This window comes from Podarcis tiliguerta, assembly GCF_965153285.1.
Source record: "Podarcis tiliguerta genome assembly, chromosome: 1".
Classification (NCBI taxonomy): Eukaryota; Metazoa; Chordata; class Lepidosauria; order Squamata; family Lacertidae; genus Podarcis; species Podarcis tiliguerta.
Genome location: NC_139534.1, coordinates 40864882 through 40884681, shown reverse-complemented (window position 1 = coordinate 40884681; position 19800 = coordinate 40864882). Strand labels below are relative to the sequence as shown.

The window sequence follows — 19800 nt, the reverse complement described above, 5'->3', positions numbered from 1 at the left end:
ATCATGGCTGCGTTGCTCTTTTTCTGGTCCTACTGCTGTTGTGCTGCTGTGAGCAAAGCCATGTTTTGACCCGACATTATGTCCCCTGAGTGGTAAGCCAGAGAACAAATCTTGGTTAAAACACATGGTTTGTCTCTCTAGCGAAATAAAGCTTGAGCCCAGGCTGAGAGACAATGCAAAACCCAAAGCAAATGCCCATATATTTGCTTGTCTGTGCTAATCCGTGTTTGCTGTAGCATTATAACTGGACCACTGCTTGGGTTTTGTTTGGTCCCCAGCCACTGAAATCTATGTTGTGCACTAAAGACACATAGTGGGTTTGTGGGAAATAAAATAATGCTAATAAATCAATTTTCCTTTTAAATGGATTGAGAGGTTCTAAGACAATGCTGTGTGATTCCTTTCTGGATTCCAACCAACATACTAGGCTCTCCGCTGCAGTTGGTTGATTGCTTAAAATGACACATTTTTCATAGTGGGAGGGGAAAAAATGACGGATTTTACTTTTCAACAGGAGAAAATTCAGATCCAGCTAACACAGTCTTTTGAAAAGGAGGAGAAACCCTTGAAAGATGAAGCAGAAAAGGAAAAGTCCATTGATAAATTGCCCAGGAAAATGTTATCAAGAGGTTTGCTATCTATCGTTCTTTTTAAAAATCTCAATAATCTAGCAGGAATGCTGTGAGGTGGCAGTGGGGTGAGGGTGGAGAAGTATAACTGGAATAGGACGGTGGCCTGGACCTGATTGAGAACGTTTTTATCTCCTCCCTCTTTCATTCAGAAGCCAGAAGGTGGGGAAAGGCCAAGGACAAAAACTGGGCCGTCGCCAAATTTATTGTATGATTCTGTGCATGTTTGTTCAGAAGTAAGATTTCAGTGGCCATGTTTGGATAATCACATCTCTACTTAATAACCCAAGATATGAACAAGCTTTGTGGTCTCCCCCCCCCCCCTTTTATATGAGCATGAGAACAAACAACCCAGGAAGTTGTCTCAACTGGGAAACAATGTTTTTCAACTTGGGAACAAGCTGGGATATGACACCATGGTTTAAAGCTGGCTTAATTTTCTGGCTTATTCTGGAACTATTAACCATAGTTTCCTGGTTTGGACAAAAAAGGAAATTTATAGTTAGCTCAAGACTTCCTTTCTTGCTTGTTGGCTTTCACAAAGGAAGGAGTAAAGGGGTTTCTTGTCTGCTCCCAAGACATGTTCATATATTGGCTATTAAACCAAGATGTGGTTGGCCAAACCAACCCCCTGTCTTCAAAGGGGATTGCCCCTGGTTTAGTTTGGGTGACCCTTGGGAATAGTGTGGGGTATAGAGGGGGGAGTTGCCAGAAAGTGTGCCCCCCTTCGTTTCTTAGTTGGTGTGCAACTATACTTTCAAATGTGGTGTTCTGTTTATTAATATGTAAAAAGGACAGCTCTTAACATATAAGGAATATATTTTACTAAAATAATTAATATATTTTCTCCAATCCTGGATTTTTCTTTCTTTTTTCTTTTTAGATTCTAGCCAAGAATATACAGATTCAACTGGTATAGATCTACATGAGTTTTTAGTAAATACGTTGAAAAATAATCCCAGGTAAAGAGGTGGTAGTTTGTTGTTTTTAAATTCAAATTTATTAAATTCAAATTTTCTTACTCATTTTAGTTTGTGGTACTAGTAAGTGCCTCAAATATTGCTCTGGGACAGTGGTTCCCAATTAGCTCATAACTATGGAAATAAGTTTTGAATATAAGTTTTTCACATGACCCAGACAGCTGAGGGGTATGGAATGGTGCCATGGGTGGATTACGCAGACCCCAATTAGGAATCACTGCTTTAGGATGCCTTGTGTAAAGCCTTAAAATATTTATATTTCTGTATCCTGCTGCATCAAAGCCTACTTCTTCAAATGATTATTTCCATTCCCTCTACTCATATGTTGAGATAGCTTTGTCTGAATGATTATCTGCTGAAATCGGTGCAGAAACTTACATAAGTGATGGCTAATATGATGGAAAGCAGGGGAAGCCAATGTGGACCCCGGCAGATGTTGCTGGACCACAGCTAGCATGCTGGCGGGGGCTGATGGAAATGGTAGTGCCACAACATCTGGAGGGAAACATGTTGGCGATCCTTTATCTACAGCAATTGCCTCGGCTGCAACTCATGTGGCTTTTGTTGTTTACACCAAGAAACCATTTTTTTGGGAGGGGAGGCCTGGGAGCAGAGAGACTCTGCCAGGCTCTGCCTGGGTGGAACAACACCAGCATTACTCCACTCGTGCAGGGCTCCTTGTTCTACCTGCCAAATAAGGCTTTCCAAGGCTGAGCCAGTCCAGGATCCACTGGATCCAAAGACAAACTATCATGCAATATCATTGGGCTCAGTTGTTGTGCCAACCATTTGCCTGAACCCCACCTACCCCCCTATCCATGGCAGAGCTGGGCCATGGCTTTATTAAGCTCTGCTTGTTAATATATTTTAATACATTTGTGATTTAGCATCATAGAATCCTTTTTAATAGAACAAATAGTATTCTTGCTTAATACACTTATTATCTTACAGCATCTGGAAGCACTATTGTCTTCTGTTGGACTACCTCCTTTGTCTTACCCCTGTGTTTTTTGGTTTCTAGGGACAGAATGATGCTGCTGAAATTGGAACAGGAAATCTTAGATTTCATTGGTAATAACGAGTAAGTGCTACTTGCTGGTTTTGAAGAAGTTTTTATTATATACGGTGTAGTAACTCAAGAAAAACTAAAACTTGATGCTACTTTTCAGAATCCCTCGAAAGAAATTCCCCCCCATGACCTCTTACCATAGAATGTTATTGCACAGAGTGGCTGCTTACTTTGGACTGGAGCACAATGTGGACCAGAGTGGGAAGTCGGTTATAGTAAATAAAACCAGCAATACCAGAATGTAAGTTAGGAAATTTTTTTATTCTTCATTAATCAAGCAGTCCAGTTGTCTGGATGATGGAATGTTTTAGTCTACTGACCCAGGTAGAATCTAGTGAATATCTATTTTTATTTCATTTTTTTTAAAAGGATTCTTCTTTTCCTAAAGGTGATCCCTAAAACATGATTGTATTTCAAATCAAAGGGATCACTAATTTTGTGGGTGTCATGATAAATGAAAGCTATTTTCAGTGTCTGGGGTGAGGGTGCCACTATTCATTCTCTGACTATCTAGAAATCTCTCCAGTGCTGCTGTTCCTCCGTCTTGTGAGAATAATTCTTATTCCTGAATTGTAAAAATTTGGGATCTTGAAAGTAGAAGGGTTACAGCAGGCAAGACAATTAGAGCTAGCTTTTTGTTGCACTACCTGTTTTTCTTTGTTATTCTGTAATTGTTATGCACAAATCACACATTATTCATAAAATAACAGTCTTCAGTAACTATCTACACCACAAAAAGGGTCTTTTGCTGTATTATCCTGAAAACAAATATTGTAATATTTAACAGATTAGTTCTAACTTGACAACCTTGATCTCCCTTCTTGAAATCAAACAAAATGCACAAGCTTTTCCATGTACAATGTATGCCAAACATCATTCAATCAGTCATTTGCCTCTGGGATTTCCATATTTCCCCATTTATGAAACATTTCTCTTCTAGCTGTAGTAATTTAGAGGAAACAATAATTAATGCCAACCCTGGGAACCAAGTCTTCAGTTTTGATGGTGTTGGTGGCAGCTCACACACAGTAATTGTCCTTAATAATTTCAGCAACTTTCTTCCCTACATTCACATCATACATGAAAGTCTTCTGGTCTTGGTGCAACCCTTTTTGTGTTAATTTGTTGTTGTTTTCCTGGTCTTTTAAAAATAGCGTTAAAGGTGCTGAAATGCTTTGTCAAATTGGGGGTTAAGTAGGGCAGCCAAAGTCAAAGGACAGCATGCAACGTTTTGCATAAATAGAAGAGTTCAGCAAGAACAGTAGACAAAGTACCTTCATATGTAATAAATTGATTTCATTGGGAAACTGGCAGTGGGCCTCTTTTCCTTTTGGAGCCTTACACCAAGCCATTGTGTTCAATGAGATGTTGATTCTCATATAGTTGCTCCCATGTAGAAGACCCCTAGAAATATTTCTGCTGTGTAAGAGTTTGAATACAGGAGGGTTAACCCTCACTTACCATGTAGATGTCTGATCAGAAAGTCACAAGTAATATCCACAAAGGTCATTTTATGCAGAAGTAAGGGCCATGGGTATTGCTCAAGGTTTTCTGGAAGCATCTCTCATGCCGGATGAGGGACACCTTACTACTGAGTTAAAGTATAGCTTGCCTCTTAGGGAAGAGGAGCTAGTTTAGAGAACACACAGTTCCATTGCTCACCCACAAATTAGTCATCTGTATAACAGTAGAGTCACAAGCACCTTGTGGTCTGCTGATATACCATGAGTTTTTTCTTTGTCTTTGGGTGGCAGCTATATTTGCTCAGAAAATGGTATTGCAGAAAAGTGGAACTTACTAGCTGTTATGAGGGTTTTCATTTCATTCCCACAATTATTTTTTGTGTTTGGAAATAATTATCCCATCTTTGTAACTCCATCTTTTCAGTCTGTAAAATGAAACAGAGATACAACATTTAAAAAAACCTATATTTAAGATGTGCTTATGCAAGATGTGCTCAACAATTACATATATTTGCTTGCTATACTCTTTGTTGTCTTCCCTGTTGTAAAATGACTTTGACACCTGGTTAATGAAGACTTTAGTGAGTTGGAGAATGAGCTACAGTAACAGATGAGCCCTTTCATTGTGAAAATAACTTTTGATATCAAAAAACATAGGCTGCTTTCTGGAAGCCCCAATAATAATTAGCAGGCATTTCATATAACCTATAGACTATGTAAATTATTTTAAAAGGTTTTCAATGTTCTTATTTTAAATCATTTGGGATGTAAAATAAGAATTTTAAAAGAAAACCTTGGAGGTCTGCTCCATATTGAATAAAACCCAACTTGCCTTTTCCTCATAGGCAGATTCCCCGCTCCAGTGCCGATCAGTGCTGTTAATGACATCATCAACCCAGTGCACACTGGGACGACTCAGTGGAGTGGTGATTGCAGGGCAGTAAATTCAGGGACCTTTAAGAGAAAAGAGGTAAGACAGTCTAAAGGTTCTCTGAAGTGCCTGCTAATTACATTTGGGCATCCAGTAACTCTTAGGTAGTTTGGGAAGTATTTCATTTAATTATAATACAGTTCAGGAATTTAACTTGATCCTTGCTTTTATGCAAATCTCTAGAGTAGAAAATAAATGAAAAAAATTGCAAAACATGTGTGCTAGTGTACCACAGTGTGTAGTTAGCAAGGCCCCAAATAAATTTCTTATTTGTGAATGGGTTTAGAATTCCCATTTACAAATTAAATGTTTATTCTGCTGTTAGCTTTACTTAGTATCTGTATGCCTCAATACAATTTATTCAAATAAACGTATGAAATGAAGGGACATCAGTGCTCTCACAAGCGCATAAACTTCACTAGTTGCAAAAAAATAGATCAAAGAACATGAAGGTGTTAGGACAGAAGCTGTATCCAGGGCAGTATCCTAAGTGTGTTCTCAGAGTTGTACCTTCTTCAGATTTAAAGGTACACACACTTTAAAACATTTTCATACCTGTCATGATTTATTTTATCTTACTCATTTTTTTTAAAGACCTGACCAGAAGTTTTGTGAACATATAAAAGATGAAAAAAGTGAAGATTTTCAAAAGCGGTACATCCTTAAAAGAGAAAACTCTAGTCTAGACAAAGATGATAACCAGGTAAATGTTGAACTCATATAGTTGTCTTGACTACACACTTGCATTGTGCAATAGAAATTGGCAATTAATAACTTATTTAATTTAGATGCGAATACGATTAAAAGATGACAGAAGAAGCAAATCTATAGAAGAACGAGAAGAAGAATACCAGAGAGCTAGAGAACGAATATTTGCACAAGATGTAGGTATTAAATTACAAGGAACATTCATAGCATCTTTGACTATGTATGACTACCATGACCTTAGATTGTTATACAGTACTTTGTTTATAATACTTGAATATTTAAATCACTTTGATATGCATTGGGTAAAGCTCATAAAAATGCTGTGACTACATTAACATTCAACAGTGTGTTGAGGGAGCGTTCAGTTGGTTTGGAAACTAGCAAGCAACTTGCTATTCTTCTCCACCTCTAGACCTTTAGATAAGGAAAATTTACGCCAAATAAGGAGTGGGGGATAACAGACTGAGGAATAAAAACTAATCAGGCCAGCTGTCCCCTGAGGACTTGTTAAATTCTGGATGTTTTAAGACTTGCTGTCCAGTTTCCCTTGTTTCTAATAAAACTTATGTCCATATTAATTTCTTGGAATCTTAAGGTTTTCAACAATATTTAGTATTTCTGAGAAACTTGCAGTAGAGACATGAAGGTGGGGAGGCATTTGTTCACTTTTTACATAATATGGGATGTGGATTTTTTTTAATAACATGCTACTTCTGTGACAAGAGTGTGGGATAGTAGGGATGTGCCAATGTGGAGGGTGTAGGTTGCATTACTTTTTGTCAAGGTAGCCTTGCCCCCCTTACCACCTCCTTACAATCCTGATCTGCCCTTACAGAGGGAGTGAAGATCTCTGTATTGCTGTTCGTTAAGCATAAATCATCTTACCATTATTTAAAATGAGTTCAGATATCCACCTGTACATATGGTGATTCTTAATCGTTCTGACTCTTCCGTATCATTGTAATTTTGTACAATATAATGAAAAAAGCAGCCAGCACCTTACCATGGCCTAGCATTAGGAGTAGACTAGGCTAGTGTGTGACATGGCTTGCTATAATCTTACTATTAACTTGTGAACCATTATTGGGTAGTATGGGCTATTTATTACAGGTGACCAAAAACATTTAAACGTGTGTGTCATATTATTTGTCACATTGGGATTGATAATACAGTAGTTAGCAATGGTGATCTTCATTCTACACTGTTTCTTCCTCAGTCGCTGTGTTCCCAAGAGAATTACATTATTGACAAAAGGTAAGAGAAATCAGTTTTTAAACAAGTTCTTATTTGCTTTTTCTAATAAAATATTAAGCTACTGTTTTATTGAACATGCCAACAGAATCCAGGAGGAAGAAGCCAATAGTACCCAGCAAAGGCGGCAGATCTTTAGGTATTGAATAAATTGGGTTTTTAAAAAAATTCCCAAAGTATTTTGCACGTATTTTACTTTTTCTTGTCCCTGATTTTGCAAATAATCCCTGTATTTTATAAGCCAATTTGGTGAATTGCAGGGTCAATAAGGATGCTTCAGGGAGGTCAACCAACAGCCTTCAAAGCAGTACAGACAATGAGCTAAAGTATTCTGAATCCCGTCCATGGAGCAGCACCGACTCTGATAGCTCCCTTCGCAATTTGAAGCCAGCTGTGACCAAAGCCAGCAGCTTCAGTGGCATCTCTGTTCTGACAAGAGGCGATAGCACTGGAAGCAGCAAAAGCACAGGCAGACTATCTAAGACAGGTATGAGTGACAAACAATCGGCTAATGTGTACATGCGTCAAATATCTTAAGGAGAAAACCTTACCCCCTTTTTGCAAAAAGTAGTCCTCCGCCCTATCAGAGATTATTTTGAGGAGAGTTGCTTTGGCTTAATTGCAATAGCATTTTGCTGCAAAACAAGTCTGTAGTGTGGTGGTTGGGAATCTGTGGCTTTCCAAATGTCATTGGACAACAACACCAATTGTATCTTGCCACTGGTCATTCATTGCTTGCTGGGGCTGATGAGATTTGGGAGTCCTGCAGCATCTGGAGGGCCACAGGTTCCCCATTCCTGATATAGTGATTAAGTTTGTGTTGTTATAAAAAGACAAGCAAGGCTCACTGTTATCCCATTGCAGCTGGAATAAAGGCAATGGCTTTACCCCGCTTTACCACCTGAGTCAGTTACTCCCCCCCCCCAAAAAAAAAAAACATGTTAGAAGCCATTGATTATGCAACATATTTGGAACTACCTGGTTAGGCAAGGCATTTGGGTCAGCATTAACCCAACTGGTCCTGATTAATTACTGGGGGCAGTAAACTGAAGCCTGACATACAGTATACAGTGCCAATCAAAGAATTGAAATTCAGTTAACATTACAGTATGTCCCCGACATATTTAGATTGGAAAGTTTTCATTTCAATAACATTGTCGGGTCCTAGAAATAGGCAAAAAATTGGGGGGAATAACTACAAAAGCCAGTTTCATAAGAATGGCTGAGAATTTCTTGGTGTAAGGTTTTCTGTGTGTAAGGTTTCAAATGACAAGTGTACTCTTCATGTAAGATAAAGCACACATTGGATTTAATGTACACAAGTACTTATGCAGCTACTTACCTTTGAAGCAAATACGTGAGCCAGGATAGATTGAGACAGTTGTGGCCCAGTGTCTATAAAGCAGGGATTTGAGTGCAGGCCACCCATGCCCAAATCCAAGCATAGCCTTCTGCACTCCTGGGCTTGGACAAGCTGAGCTTTCCCGCTGTCTCACTGTTCCCCCTTTCCCTCTTGGGAATTGGTAGTGATGTTCAGTTTTGGGAAGCCAGGTGAACAACCCTGCCAGCGTTGCCTCCCATGGGCAACTGCCTAGTTCAGTATTGTCTACTTTGACTGGCAGCAGGTCTCTGGGTTTTAAGATAAGGGTCTTTCCCAGCCCTACCTGGAAATACTGGGGATTGAATCTGGGACCTTCTTCATTCAAAGCAGTTGCCCTGCCACTGAACTATATCCCTTCCCCGACAATGAAAGCAGTTTGTTATTTTTTATGTCTACATTTAGGCTATCTCCTATTGAAGGTAATTATCTTCTGTATCAAGTTTTGCTTCGCTTATAGAAATTAAATAAATAAGTAAATAAGATGAAATAATTTTTTGTTAAGCATGAATTTAAGGAATAACTTAATTTGACAAAAGGTGTGAGCTATGAGAGGCTCAGTCCTGCTAATGGGAACCAGTTTTAAAATATATCTTCCTATGGATACAGGTGATCTGGGAGCTATGTTCTTTGCCAGCTAAGCAGTTATCAACTTTTCGTTTCTGGGAGTGTAAAGCTCTGAATTATCCTAAATCTGTAGTAGTGCATGTCCTTTCTGAAACACAAAGTGCAAGTCTTGAAAGTCAGCTTGCTTAGTTATCTTTATTTTATTTTTTTAGCCTCCTGGTGTTAGCAAAAGCTGTTGATCTCTGGGTCTTATAGCAGAACATGTCAATGAAACATGGATTGTGGCCTCACTCGATGGAGGCTGTTAAGAGCTTGTTTGTGATATGACTGTGAAAGACAGCAGGGCATTTGCAGAACTTCCAATGTTCCAGCATTTACTTAGCTCTTTCAGAACCTTCTCTTAATTTCACAGGGTCCATCTCATCTCTGCTTTACAATTCAACGCTGAGTTTGGACACAGCCCAACATATCAATCTGTAGGCCATGTTGTGGGAGGAATAGGGATATTTGTTGGTGATGGTGTTCAGTCTCTTGTGGAGAGTTTCTTCACATAAAAAAATAAGGTTATGGGCACAGCAATGCACAAGAGCCCTTTCCATTACTGCTGTCTAGCAAGACATCACTGTTTAATGTTTGGATTTCACAACAATGTTCCCATAGTATTGAGGCTACAGTACTGTAACATTTTCCTTGGTAGTTCTCCAGAATTGGTCCTTCCAGTTCTTTGCTGTGTTAGTTGTTAGAATACACTCATTTTCTCCCTCTCTGAACTTCCTAATGGGCATCCACAGGTATAAAACAAAACTTTTAAACTTGTGCAAAATGTTCACTGTTGTGAAGTGAGTGCATACCTGTGCATGTTAGAAAATCCTATACAGTGGTGCCCCGCAAGACGAATGCCTCGCAAGACGGAAAACCCGCTAGACGAAAGGGTTTTCCGTTTTGGAGGTGCTTCGCAGGACGAATTTCTCTATGGGCTTGCTTCGCAAGACGAAAATGTCTTGCGATTCTTGCGATTTATTTTCCGCTCCCCACCCCCTTTTTCTAAGGCACTAAGCTGCTAATAGCCTTTTAGCAGCTAATCCGCTAACCCCTTAAGCCTTTAATAGCCGCTAATAGCGCTAATCCGCTAATAGGGTTGCTTTGCAAGACGAAAAAACCGCTAGATGAAGAGACTCGTGGAACGGATTCTTTTCGTCTTGCGAGGCACCACTGTAGTTAGGTTGGCCCTATAAGAAACAGGTTGGGTAATTCATTAGGAAAGCACTAACTTCAGTCCCAGGAGAACTTTTGTTTTTTGCTGGAATCTCAGCGGTCATCCAAAGTGTGTTAAATTTCCAAGGCAAGAGTACATACACAGGATCTCTTCACAGTTAAGGCACAAGTATTCTGTGTTAAGCAGTCTTGAGTCTGTAGTCTTGCTTAAAAACATAACGAGTGCCTTGCTGGATAAGCTTGTAGTCTTTTAGGTTGTTGCTTGATTTTAAATGGCAGTTTGAATATAATTTGATTGATGTTACGAATGTAATTTTATGTTGCTTGGTTTTAATTATATACTTTAAGCTGATGGTTTAATTATGTTGACTTGGCTCCCAGTTGAGCAAAACGGCAGCATAAAAATCAAATAAATGAATAAACTAGTCGAGGATTATTTGCAGTCAGCCTACAGTCAGTGAATGATCCTCCAGAAATAGACCAGTGGGCCATGCCTACAGTGATCTAATGCACCAAAACGAAAGCATTAAAGCTTTAGGTATTCAGATTTCATATGTATCATACTAGTTCACAGAGGGCCATTTCAGTCTAGCAAACCATAGTATAAATCTGGAGTAGCCAACTTGGTGCTATCCAGACATTTTGGACTATTGATTCCTAGTAGTAGTAGTAGTAGTAATAGTAATAATAATAAGACTATCCTGCTCTTACTCCCAAATGAGTGCAAACACAAACAAACGATAAACCTCTAAAATACTGAAAAACGATTCTAATATGGATGCAGATTTAGCTTTAATTATGCTGATGTCAATCAAATTTGAAATCTTGAAGATTATACCATTTTATAAACAGTTAATTGTTTTCCTAGCAAGTGGCTTGATTTAGAATGCTACGAAAGCCAGTATACATTCTTTCCACAGTTTCATCAGTGCTGCATCATGTTGCAAGGCACACTTGTAGACATGCTTGCAGCATACTGATTCAGCCACAGCTGAAAAGCAAAATTAGTACCATAAATTTTGATCTGCTGTGTGAAGATGAAAAGTGCAATCAGAGTGAGAGCTCTTCCCAGTGAGGAGCAATTGTTCATTAAAAAAAGACAAATCTTGGCTCAACAGAGCCATTTAAAATGAAAGATGTTGGCTTCATCTCAGATATTTATCACCTTAAAGATTATACAGAAGCTGCTGACTTATTCTTACATCTCATATGTGTACATTTATTACAGAATCTGAAATATTAAAGCTAAAGTTGAGCTATGCCAAGTCCCATTTTGGTAAAAGGTTAAACACGTTCTTAATATTGCCTCTTGACATCAACACGGCTTAGTGTTGACTTCTCCTTAAGATTAGCTTCATCTTGATACCTAATTCACTGACTGATATGCGAGGGTGCAGTAGATCAGGATGGGGAACCTGTGGCCTTCCAGTTGTTGCACTACAATTTTCATTTCCCTGACAGCTGGCCTTGCTGGTTGGGGCTGATGTGTTGGAGCTCAGGAGCCTCAGAGTCCCCCCACCCAATGCAACAGACATAGACTCTCTTGTAGGCTATGTATGTGATAGAGGGGAATCTAATGGCATTACATGGTCTCTTTCGAAGACTGCTTCTGCATGCTTTGGTTGCCTCAGATTTCTCAGCCTACTGCTCCATTGATTAGAACCTTTTTTTGGGTGTGTGTGTGGGGGGGGAATAAGACACGGTGTGTTGCCATTCTGCTTTATTTTTCTCATGCCCAGCATGAGGGCAAAGAACCTGTGCAGAAGTTTGGGGCAGCTCTAGGGCAGGCCCCTCTGCTCTCCTGGCATGCACTTGTAGCTGATGCAACTCACAACCAGGAGAAGCTGCAGGGGTTGGGGCGGCACGGGGCAGCTACTGTAGCTCCAGGCTGTGCATTTAAAAGCGTTAAGCATTTAATAACAACCTGCCTATTTAAATGTGCATGACTATTCTTCTGTCTCTAGGTGAAATTCATTTCTCGTTACTCCTCTCCTAGGTTCAGAGTCTTCTAGTAGTGTAGGGTCATCCACGGGTTCTCTTTCTCACACCCAGCAGCCTCTTCCAGTCACAGCTCTCAGCCAGCCTTCTCATGGCACATCTGCCGTCTATCCAACTGTCAGCACTAGTAGTTCCCTTCCCTTTGACGGTGGCATAAGTGGGCAAGTGGCGCCTCCTAGCAGTAGCTTCTTTTTGCTTCCCTTGGAAGCGGCAGGCATACCACCTGGAAGTATTCTGATCAACCCTCAAACAGGTTGGTATCCAGCCGTGGATGTCTGTGCCTTGTCTCTGTCTCTCTGTCTCTCTCTCTCTCTCTCCTTCCCCTTTCCTTCCTTTTAACAATAACGTTTAACTTGCCATAATGTGTAAAAGACAATACATTTAAAAAAAGATTATTATCAGTTATTTATTAAATGTATATCCCACCCTTCCTCTGAAGATCACAAAGATCTTTCTGCCTTTCTCTCCTCACCCTCCCAGCCTGATTTCCCCTTCTCCTAATTTTGCAGCAACATGTATTTTAACACCTCCTCAGAGGACTTTGTAAAATTGTAATGTTATATACCTTGATGTACAAACGGTGAGGAATAGTGAAGATTTCCCATCAGATAATGCTCTTCTGCCTTATGAGGAGCTCATGTGTGTACAATATTTTCAAATGGCACATGAATAAATAATAATAATAATAATAATAATAATAATAATAATAATGTGGAATTGACAAATATAGATGCTGCAATTAGTTTATGATCTTAAATTACTTTTTTTCTGTTAATACCTTCTATACCTAGGTTGGTCTGTAGATAGGAATAAATGTACAGTAGTCCTTTATTGGGCCACCTTCAGTTGAGAGTGAAGGGGTGTGATACGGTTCTGCTGCTAAAGCTGAACAGTGTCTGAAAGGGAGACCATCTGCAAAGCCTTCGCTTTTCCACTTACTCTTCCCACAAAAAAGCCTTGCTTTGACACCTGCTATTAAACCCTTTCGTCCTCTTGAGGAGCAAACTATAAAGCAGCGCTGTCTCTTGAAAATAGGTAGTGGTTGTAATGCTATGTTTTGTTTTGCCAGTAAATTGCATTTTGCTGAATAATGCGTGTGTGTGTTTCATCTCGGTTCTCTAGGTCAGCCATTCATTAATCCAGATGGCACTCCAGTTGTGTATAATCCTCCTATGCCTCAGCAGCCTGTTAGAAACCAAGTGCCTGGACCTCCTCAGCAGCCACCTCCTCCCCTACCACCTCAGCAACAGCCAGCAACCAATCACATCCTATCACAGGTGCACATGTCAAAATATGCAATGCTTGACTGAGTGCTCTTGGCATCCGATGAGAAGAAAACAGTGGGTCGTTGTGGCTATTAGTTGGGGAAAGGTGGTGCTATCCTATTTATGACTTAAGGGGACAATTTTTTGTTCCGAGTAACTGCATTTTCTTAAAGCAGTGAGACAACCTATCGTGGTTACATATGCAATGTGTGTGCCTAAGTTTTTAAGAGCTAAGAATCTTACAAATCCGTCTTGCTTAATGTGGTGTGGGACGTCCTTATGAAGCAAGTCACACCTATGGATGGAGGAATGCTTATCGTTAGGGTTACTGTAGGTAATCTGAGTCTTGTGTCAAATTTACTTTTAGTTGCACAATTAATATGGAGGATGTTCTTGATTTTGCGTAAATTTATCCCCCTCCCCAAAAGAAGAGAAATACTGCCACTTCCATTTCTTCTTACTCTGTTGTTAACTGGTGTGTGTTCCACTGTTACTTCTTCAGCCTATCCGACCTCTTCAGCCTTCTTCACAGCCTGTTCAATTCTCCACAGTCACTTATCCACCCCCGCTCCTGCCCGTCTCGTCTACCCAGCAATACACTGTGGTATAATACCTTCTACTCACCTCTTCTGTGCATGACAGAATCTTTATAGACTTAGCTTCATGTGTTGGGATGTGCATGCATAATAAATAATACAAATACTGACTGGCTGTGGCATCCAAGGTAATTCAGCATGGGCCGGGGTGCAAAGAAAGGGGTTCAAGGAAGAAAGTAATCCTGCCCTGAGTTCATTGGAAGTTTACCTGCAAGTTAAAAACAAGCTGTGTGCACAAAAACAATTGCATTCTTGTTTTTTTTTTAAAAAAACCCTTCTTTGACATTACTTTTTCTCAGCCAAACAGTATTTGTTTGTACCCCTTGAATATTTTTTATTTTGTTAGGGCCCTTCCTTCTCTCCCCCCCCTCCCCGCCTATTTCTTTGACTAACCTCCTAAGGTGTTTTGCTTTCTCTCATCTCCCACTGCAATAAAAAGCTTTCTGCCACCCTTTAATGTTTGATGGGTACCAGAATTTGCCTCCCCCCCCCCTTTTTGAGTGCTGTAGCTTAGCTGCATTCCTCAAAATTATAGACATCCAGCTTCCTGATTCAAGGTAAGATTCTCCACATATCGGAGTCCTTCATTGCAGTCTTTTGGATGAATCTGAAAATTTCAGATTCTGTCAGTTCTTGCTTTTTCCGCTTAAAGTTCAGTTCACCCAATTCTGCATCAGTTTGGGGGTTTTTTAAAGGACCGCATGAATATTTGCATGCATTTTCATGCTAATTTCTCCCAATACACTCATTCTTGTGTTCATTTCCCCCCAGTATATAATTTTTTGTGTGCAGTTCATTTGTTCGTTGGATAACCGCATTGCAAAATTTGGAGAAGTGTGAATTTCAAAGGATAAGTTGCACTTTGGTTTGTGTATTGATTCAGGAAGTGTGAATTTGGTATGTTTACATTAAAAAGAAACTGAATGAATTTCTCATCCATTTCTACTTGGAGAATTATGCTTTAACATCAGCTGAATGGGTGGAAGTCCTTGTATGCACTTCTGCTAGTGGCACTAGTTAGCTGAATCCTGCTCTATATATAATATGCGCACACACACCATTCCCAACATATTTAAAACCAAGTTCGATGAATGGACAGGTGATTTGTCCTGGCTAAATGTCATTTTTGTTACAAACTCAAATTCTCAAATTTGCTCTTTTGCGTAATTGAACTTCTCATACACAAAATAGCCAGATCTCCGCGCCTCCCCCCTCCCCCCAAGGTTCCCCAGCTTGTTGCATCTGTATCTGTTGGCAAATATTTCCATGGTACATTAGCACCAGAAAGTATTAGCAGGCACACTGAACACAGCTTTTACAAACATTAAAGTTTGTGTTTCTTGCTGTAGGTATAAAATTTGGTGTGTCATTTCCCATATTTCTACTTATTGCTGCTAATGAGATGTTACCTTTGTCTTAAAGCTTTCACTTTTAAGCTGCTATAACTAGATGTGAGGATACTTCACTATTTCATGTTGAGTTGTGTGTTGTTGTTGTTTTAATCAAACAGTGCTATCTCCTCTCGTGCATTCGAAGGAGGAATAACTCTTACTGTTTTGCTTATTTCAGCAAGACAACCTAGGCTCCCAATTTAGCCATATGAGTCTCTCCCGACAGCCATCTGGGGAAGCTGCTGATCCTCATGCCACCATGTTCCAGTCCACGGTTGTCCTTCAGCCCCCACAGCAATCTGGTTTCATCATAGCAACGGCCCCACCTCCTCCACCAGCCCCACCGCCACCCCCTGGCCAACCTGTTCCTACTCCTAATTACAGTGCATCCAGCCACCCTGTCAACCAGCAAGTTCTTCAGCAACAGGGATATATGCAGCAACCAATGCCACAGGTAGAGAGAGCTTTGTAATATTACCAGACAATGTCAAAGGTGTAGTTCATATTAACTGCTGATTAAACTGGATCTGGCTTTGTGTAGGGCTTCCTCTTCCTCCCACCCCTTTAATTTATGTGGAAGCAATCTGAACTTCATACTTCAGTCACAGAAAGAATTAAAGGACCCTTGCTGTCAACAAGTATTAACTTTTTTATTGCTTAATTTTAGCAGAATTAGAAGTTGATGCATATTTATTACATATTCGAGTCTTCTGTTCTTTAAAAGGACTGTGTGTGCATTACAATAGTTAAAATAATGCCTCATAGGTGTTCCACTGACATATTTGTAATTCTGTATTTTGACCTAAACAATACGTATTTTAAGTGAGACTACAGTGGTACCTCTAGTTACGAACTTAATTCATTCCAGACGTCTGTTCTTAACCTGAAACTGTTCTTAACTAGAGGCGTGATTTCACTAATGGGGCCTCTTGCTGCTGCTGCGCCGCTGGCACACGATATCCGTTCTCATCCTGGGGCAAAGTTCTCAACTCGAGGTAACTCTTCCAGGTTAGCGGAGTTTGTAACCTGAAGCGTTTGTAACCTGAGATGTTTGTAACTTGAGGTACCACTGTACTTTTTATAGCCTATGTCTTGTTATTGTTGAGACTTCCACAAGAGCCTCTTCTGTTTATGATAATGGATCCAACAAAGTCATATTCGGGGGGTGGGGGGGACCTATTGAAATAAGTGTACTTAGATTAATCATGCTCACTGTGTCCACCCAGGCATGGCCAAACAGATGGCTCTCCATCTGTTTTGGGACTACAATTCCCCTCATCCCTGACCACTGGTCCTGTTAGCTAGGGATGATGGAAGTTGTAGTCCCCAAACAGCTGGAGAGCCAAGTTTGGCCTTGCCTGATACAACCCAATACTTCGGTTATCACATCGGCTGACAAGCATGGAGCCACATTGTGTCTTTCTGCTGTTTTGGATCTAAAGCTGGATACAATGAATGCATGTTAAAATTTCACCAAGAGATAATACTGTTCAGCAGCTAAACGTTTAAATAACCCCACTCCTCCTATTTTTCACTAGACTTGCTTTTCTGAGTGTGTGTATGTGTATGCTTATAGGCTTTCTTATTCATCTGCCATCATTTTATGCTGCTGGACGTGACTCAATTATAGAAGCATATAAATGAATCTTCAACATGTTGCTTCCTTTTTAGATGCCAGCCTGTTACTGCGCTCCAGGCCAGTATCCACACTCCAGTCAGCAGTATCGGCCAGTTACTTCTGTTCATTACAACACACAGCAAAACCAGCCACTGCCACAGCCTGCACAGCAGACAGGTTGGTGGTCTCTCCCCCTCCCCACCCCCTATAGCCCAAATGCATGTACTTCTGGACTTTTTCAGGGTGCTGTGTAATGCAGGAGGGAATGCGGTTTTGTTGTGAAAGCCTGAAAGGTCTGTTAAAAATAAAGTAAGGTTTTTTTTGGCTTTGAAGTGCTGATAGAATTCCCATTTGGTGAAAATGCATTCTTTTAAATTGTTCAAGCTGATAAATCCTAAGTGACAGGATTCACTAAAAAAGAGGGTGGGAAGTAAATTATTTGTTTGGAAAACATAACCTTGAACACTCATTCTCTTCAATCCATTTTTGGCAATGTGAAGAACTTCTAACAAAAGTCCAAATTGATATGGATTGATGTTCTTCTCAATATTCCACTTTCAAGTTTGTGCAGTTTATACTGTAACAGTAGCATTGCTCCATAGGTTTTTACCTTAAACTTGTTCAGAAATTATTCAGATAAGATATCTCTGATCCTGAGTTACGGCGAACAAGTTTATCTCCCATTGCCCTTGGCTTTTGATGTTTCTCTGGGTCTTCATCCTCAAAATTGCATAAAACTATAACATTTCGGCTTTGTCTTTTCCTTGTGTTTTCTGCTGTTTCTTGAACCTCGTTTAGTCATAGGCGGTAGTTTTAATACAATGACACCCTTACTTTTTACAGATTGAGCTCTATTGTCAAGAAGGTTTGTACTTTATGGTTTAGTGTTTGTCCATGCATTAATTGTTGAGAAGTACAAAGGGGATTCTTCTTTGAGAATTGACAATTGGACTCAGATGCTTTGCTTTAATTTTTGAAATTTTGCTTTACTTGAGAGCCTCTTAGAAATGCTTTCTAGAATATGAAGAGGAACAGTTACGGCTTTTGTCCCACTGGCAACACTTGTGTTCTCAGTGAGCATGTTTTCATTCCCACAGCAGCTAAATAAATAGCAGGGAATATAGGATTGGCTTCTCTTTTAATATGTGCTGTAGAAGTGCAAGGGCTGTCAAAAATGAGATTGTGGCCTTGATCTAGTCATGTTGATAAGGGTTTTTTAATGCCGCCTTTGAAAACTTTGTGTTTTGAAAAAAGTAATACCTCTTACACCATTGGGTCAGGCATGCTGTATCTACGTAGGCCCACATGGAAAGATCTTTTATAGGAAATGATCAGGCTGGTTATCAGAATACCCAGAGTGTCTGCTCTCTTCCAAATCCCACACAAAGGCTCCAGGAAGACCTGTTTTAAAGTCTGCATTGATTATATTGGTAGGAGCCACCTTGACTCATTGTGAAGGGATGAAGTAGCATTTGAGCATTTGAAAAGTCAAATATTACCCATTCCTTTATATATCAGCTATTTTAAGTCACCTTGAGGATGTCTTTGGGACAGAAGGGTAGCATGCATTCCAGAAAAAAATTAAAAAGTTAAGGCTTTCTCACTTTAAAAAACAAATTTAAAATCACATAACTAATTCTTATTGAGCAGTGTTTGAAAACATTTACAGAGCACTGCAACATTACAAGGGCAAGGATGATAAAGAAATCCCAATAGAAAATTATATATATATATATATATAAAGAACCACCTTTCAAATCTATTATATTTTGGCAATGATTTTTGCACTAATAAAGTGTAGTTCTGTAGTAGGTTTAGGGCTACTAACATTGAATGAGAGAGAATTGTATGATCATATTTGCTTATATTTGCGATTGTACATGGGAATACAGCCATGTTAAAGTTAGATTTTGTGCATCTTAGCAAGGTTTAAAATGAACCCTCCCTCTTTTTGTGTGCACATGCTATTACTTTAATCTTTATTTTAGATCTGAACAAGTTGCCTTGAATCAATATGAAGTTGGGACCTATTGAAATCAATATGAAAAATAGATACAAGCTTTTCACACTGAGTTATTGAATTTCAATGGGACTGCAAGTAACTTCTAAGTATAGAGGTTGGATGTATGCAGTGGCTTGGATGCTAATTCTTCCTGCTTCCAGAAACACCCTGCATTCCGTCTTGCATTCTTTAGAAGCCCTGCCCCAAGAAACTTTTGGGGAGGGCACAGGTGGCTATAGGAAGGAAGGAGAGGGCTAGAAATTCCTTAATTTACCTTCCAATCCAAGATAATTCCTCTAATTGCAAAAGGATAATGTCTCTGACTTGGCTGCCTTTGAGATATTTTAGGGCTCATTAGCCAACCATGTCGCACAGTTATTAAAATTCTCCTCTGTTTTCTCACGCAAGTTTGCCTTACAATGTTGAGGATTGCTGTTGATGAAACGCAAGCAGAAACTTCCTTTGCAATGTAGAACTTGGTTGCATGGGTCCCAGCCTAAATATTTTCCATCTCGAACAGTATTTCCCACTTCCTGTTTTACAACTCACGCTGGGCAAGACTGCCATGACCAATACATTGTGGATGTAGACATTGCTCATCAGTATGCTCCTGCGGAAGGGGTTTTGCACGTTAGCCAAAGGGCCAGAGTGGGTTTGTTTCTGAGGAGTTGTGCCAGTTTATACGCACATTTAGAAGCTTCTGGAACCACCAGTGCTCTGCTGGTAAATTAGGTCCAAG

General features: G+C 39.8%; 1 protein-coding gene across 13 annotated transcripts in view; it reads left to right on the top strand.

Annotated features, from left to right (window-relative positions):
• R3HDM1 (R3H domain containing 1) overlaps positions 1–19800 on the top strand; it is a 47005-nt gene that overhangs the window by 13175 nt on the left and 14030 nt on the right. For 2 of the 13 annotated variants that reach the window (XM_083406689.1, XM_083406682.1), the window contains 14 exons: positions 515–629; positions 1513–1591; positions 2631–2690; positions 2779–2919; positions 5667–5775; positions 5861–5956; positions 6997–7034; positions 7120–7170; positions 7292–7518; positions 12188–12442; positions 13312–13466; positions 13957–14058; positions 15620–15895; positions 17113–17236. In XM_083406689.1, coding sequence (XP_083262815.1) covers positions 515–629; positions 1513–1591; positions 2631–2690; positions 2779–2919; positions 5667–5775; positions 5861–5956; positions 6997–7034; positions 7120–7170; positions 7292–7518; positions 12188–12442; positions 13312–13466; positions 13957–14058; positions 15620–15895; positions 17113–17236 — 1828 coding nt within the window. The remainder of the gene's footprint in view (positions 1–514; positions 630–1512; positions 1592–2630; positions 2691–2778; positions 2920–5666; positions 5776–5860; positions 5957–6996; positions 7035–7119; positions 7171–7291; positions 7519–12187; positions 12443–13311; positions 13467–13956; positions 14059–15619; positions 15896–17112; positions 17237–19800) is intronic. The other 11 variants (XM_083406688.1, XM_083406691.1, XM_083406685.1 and 8 more) reach the window with 7 other exon arrangements.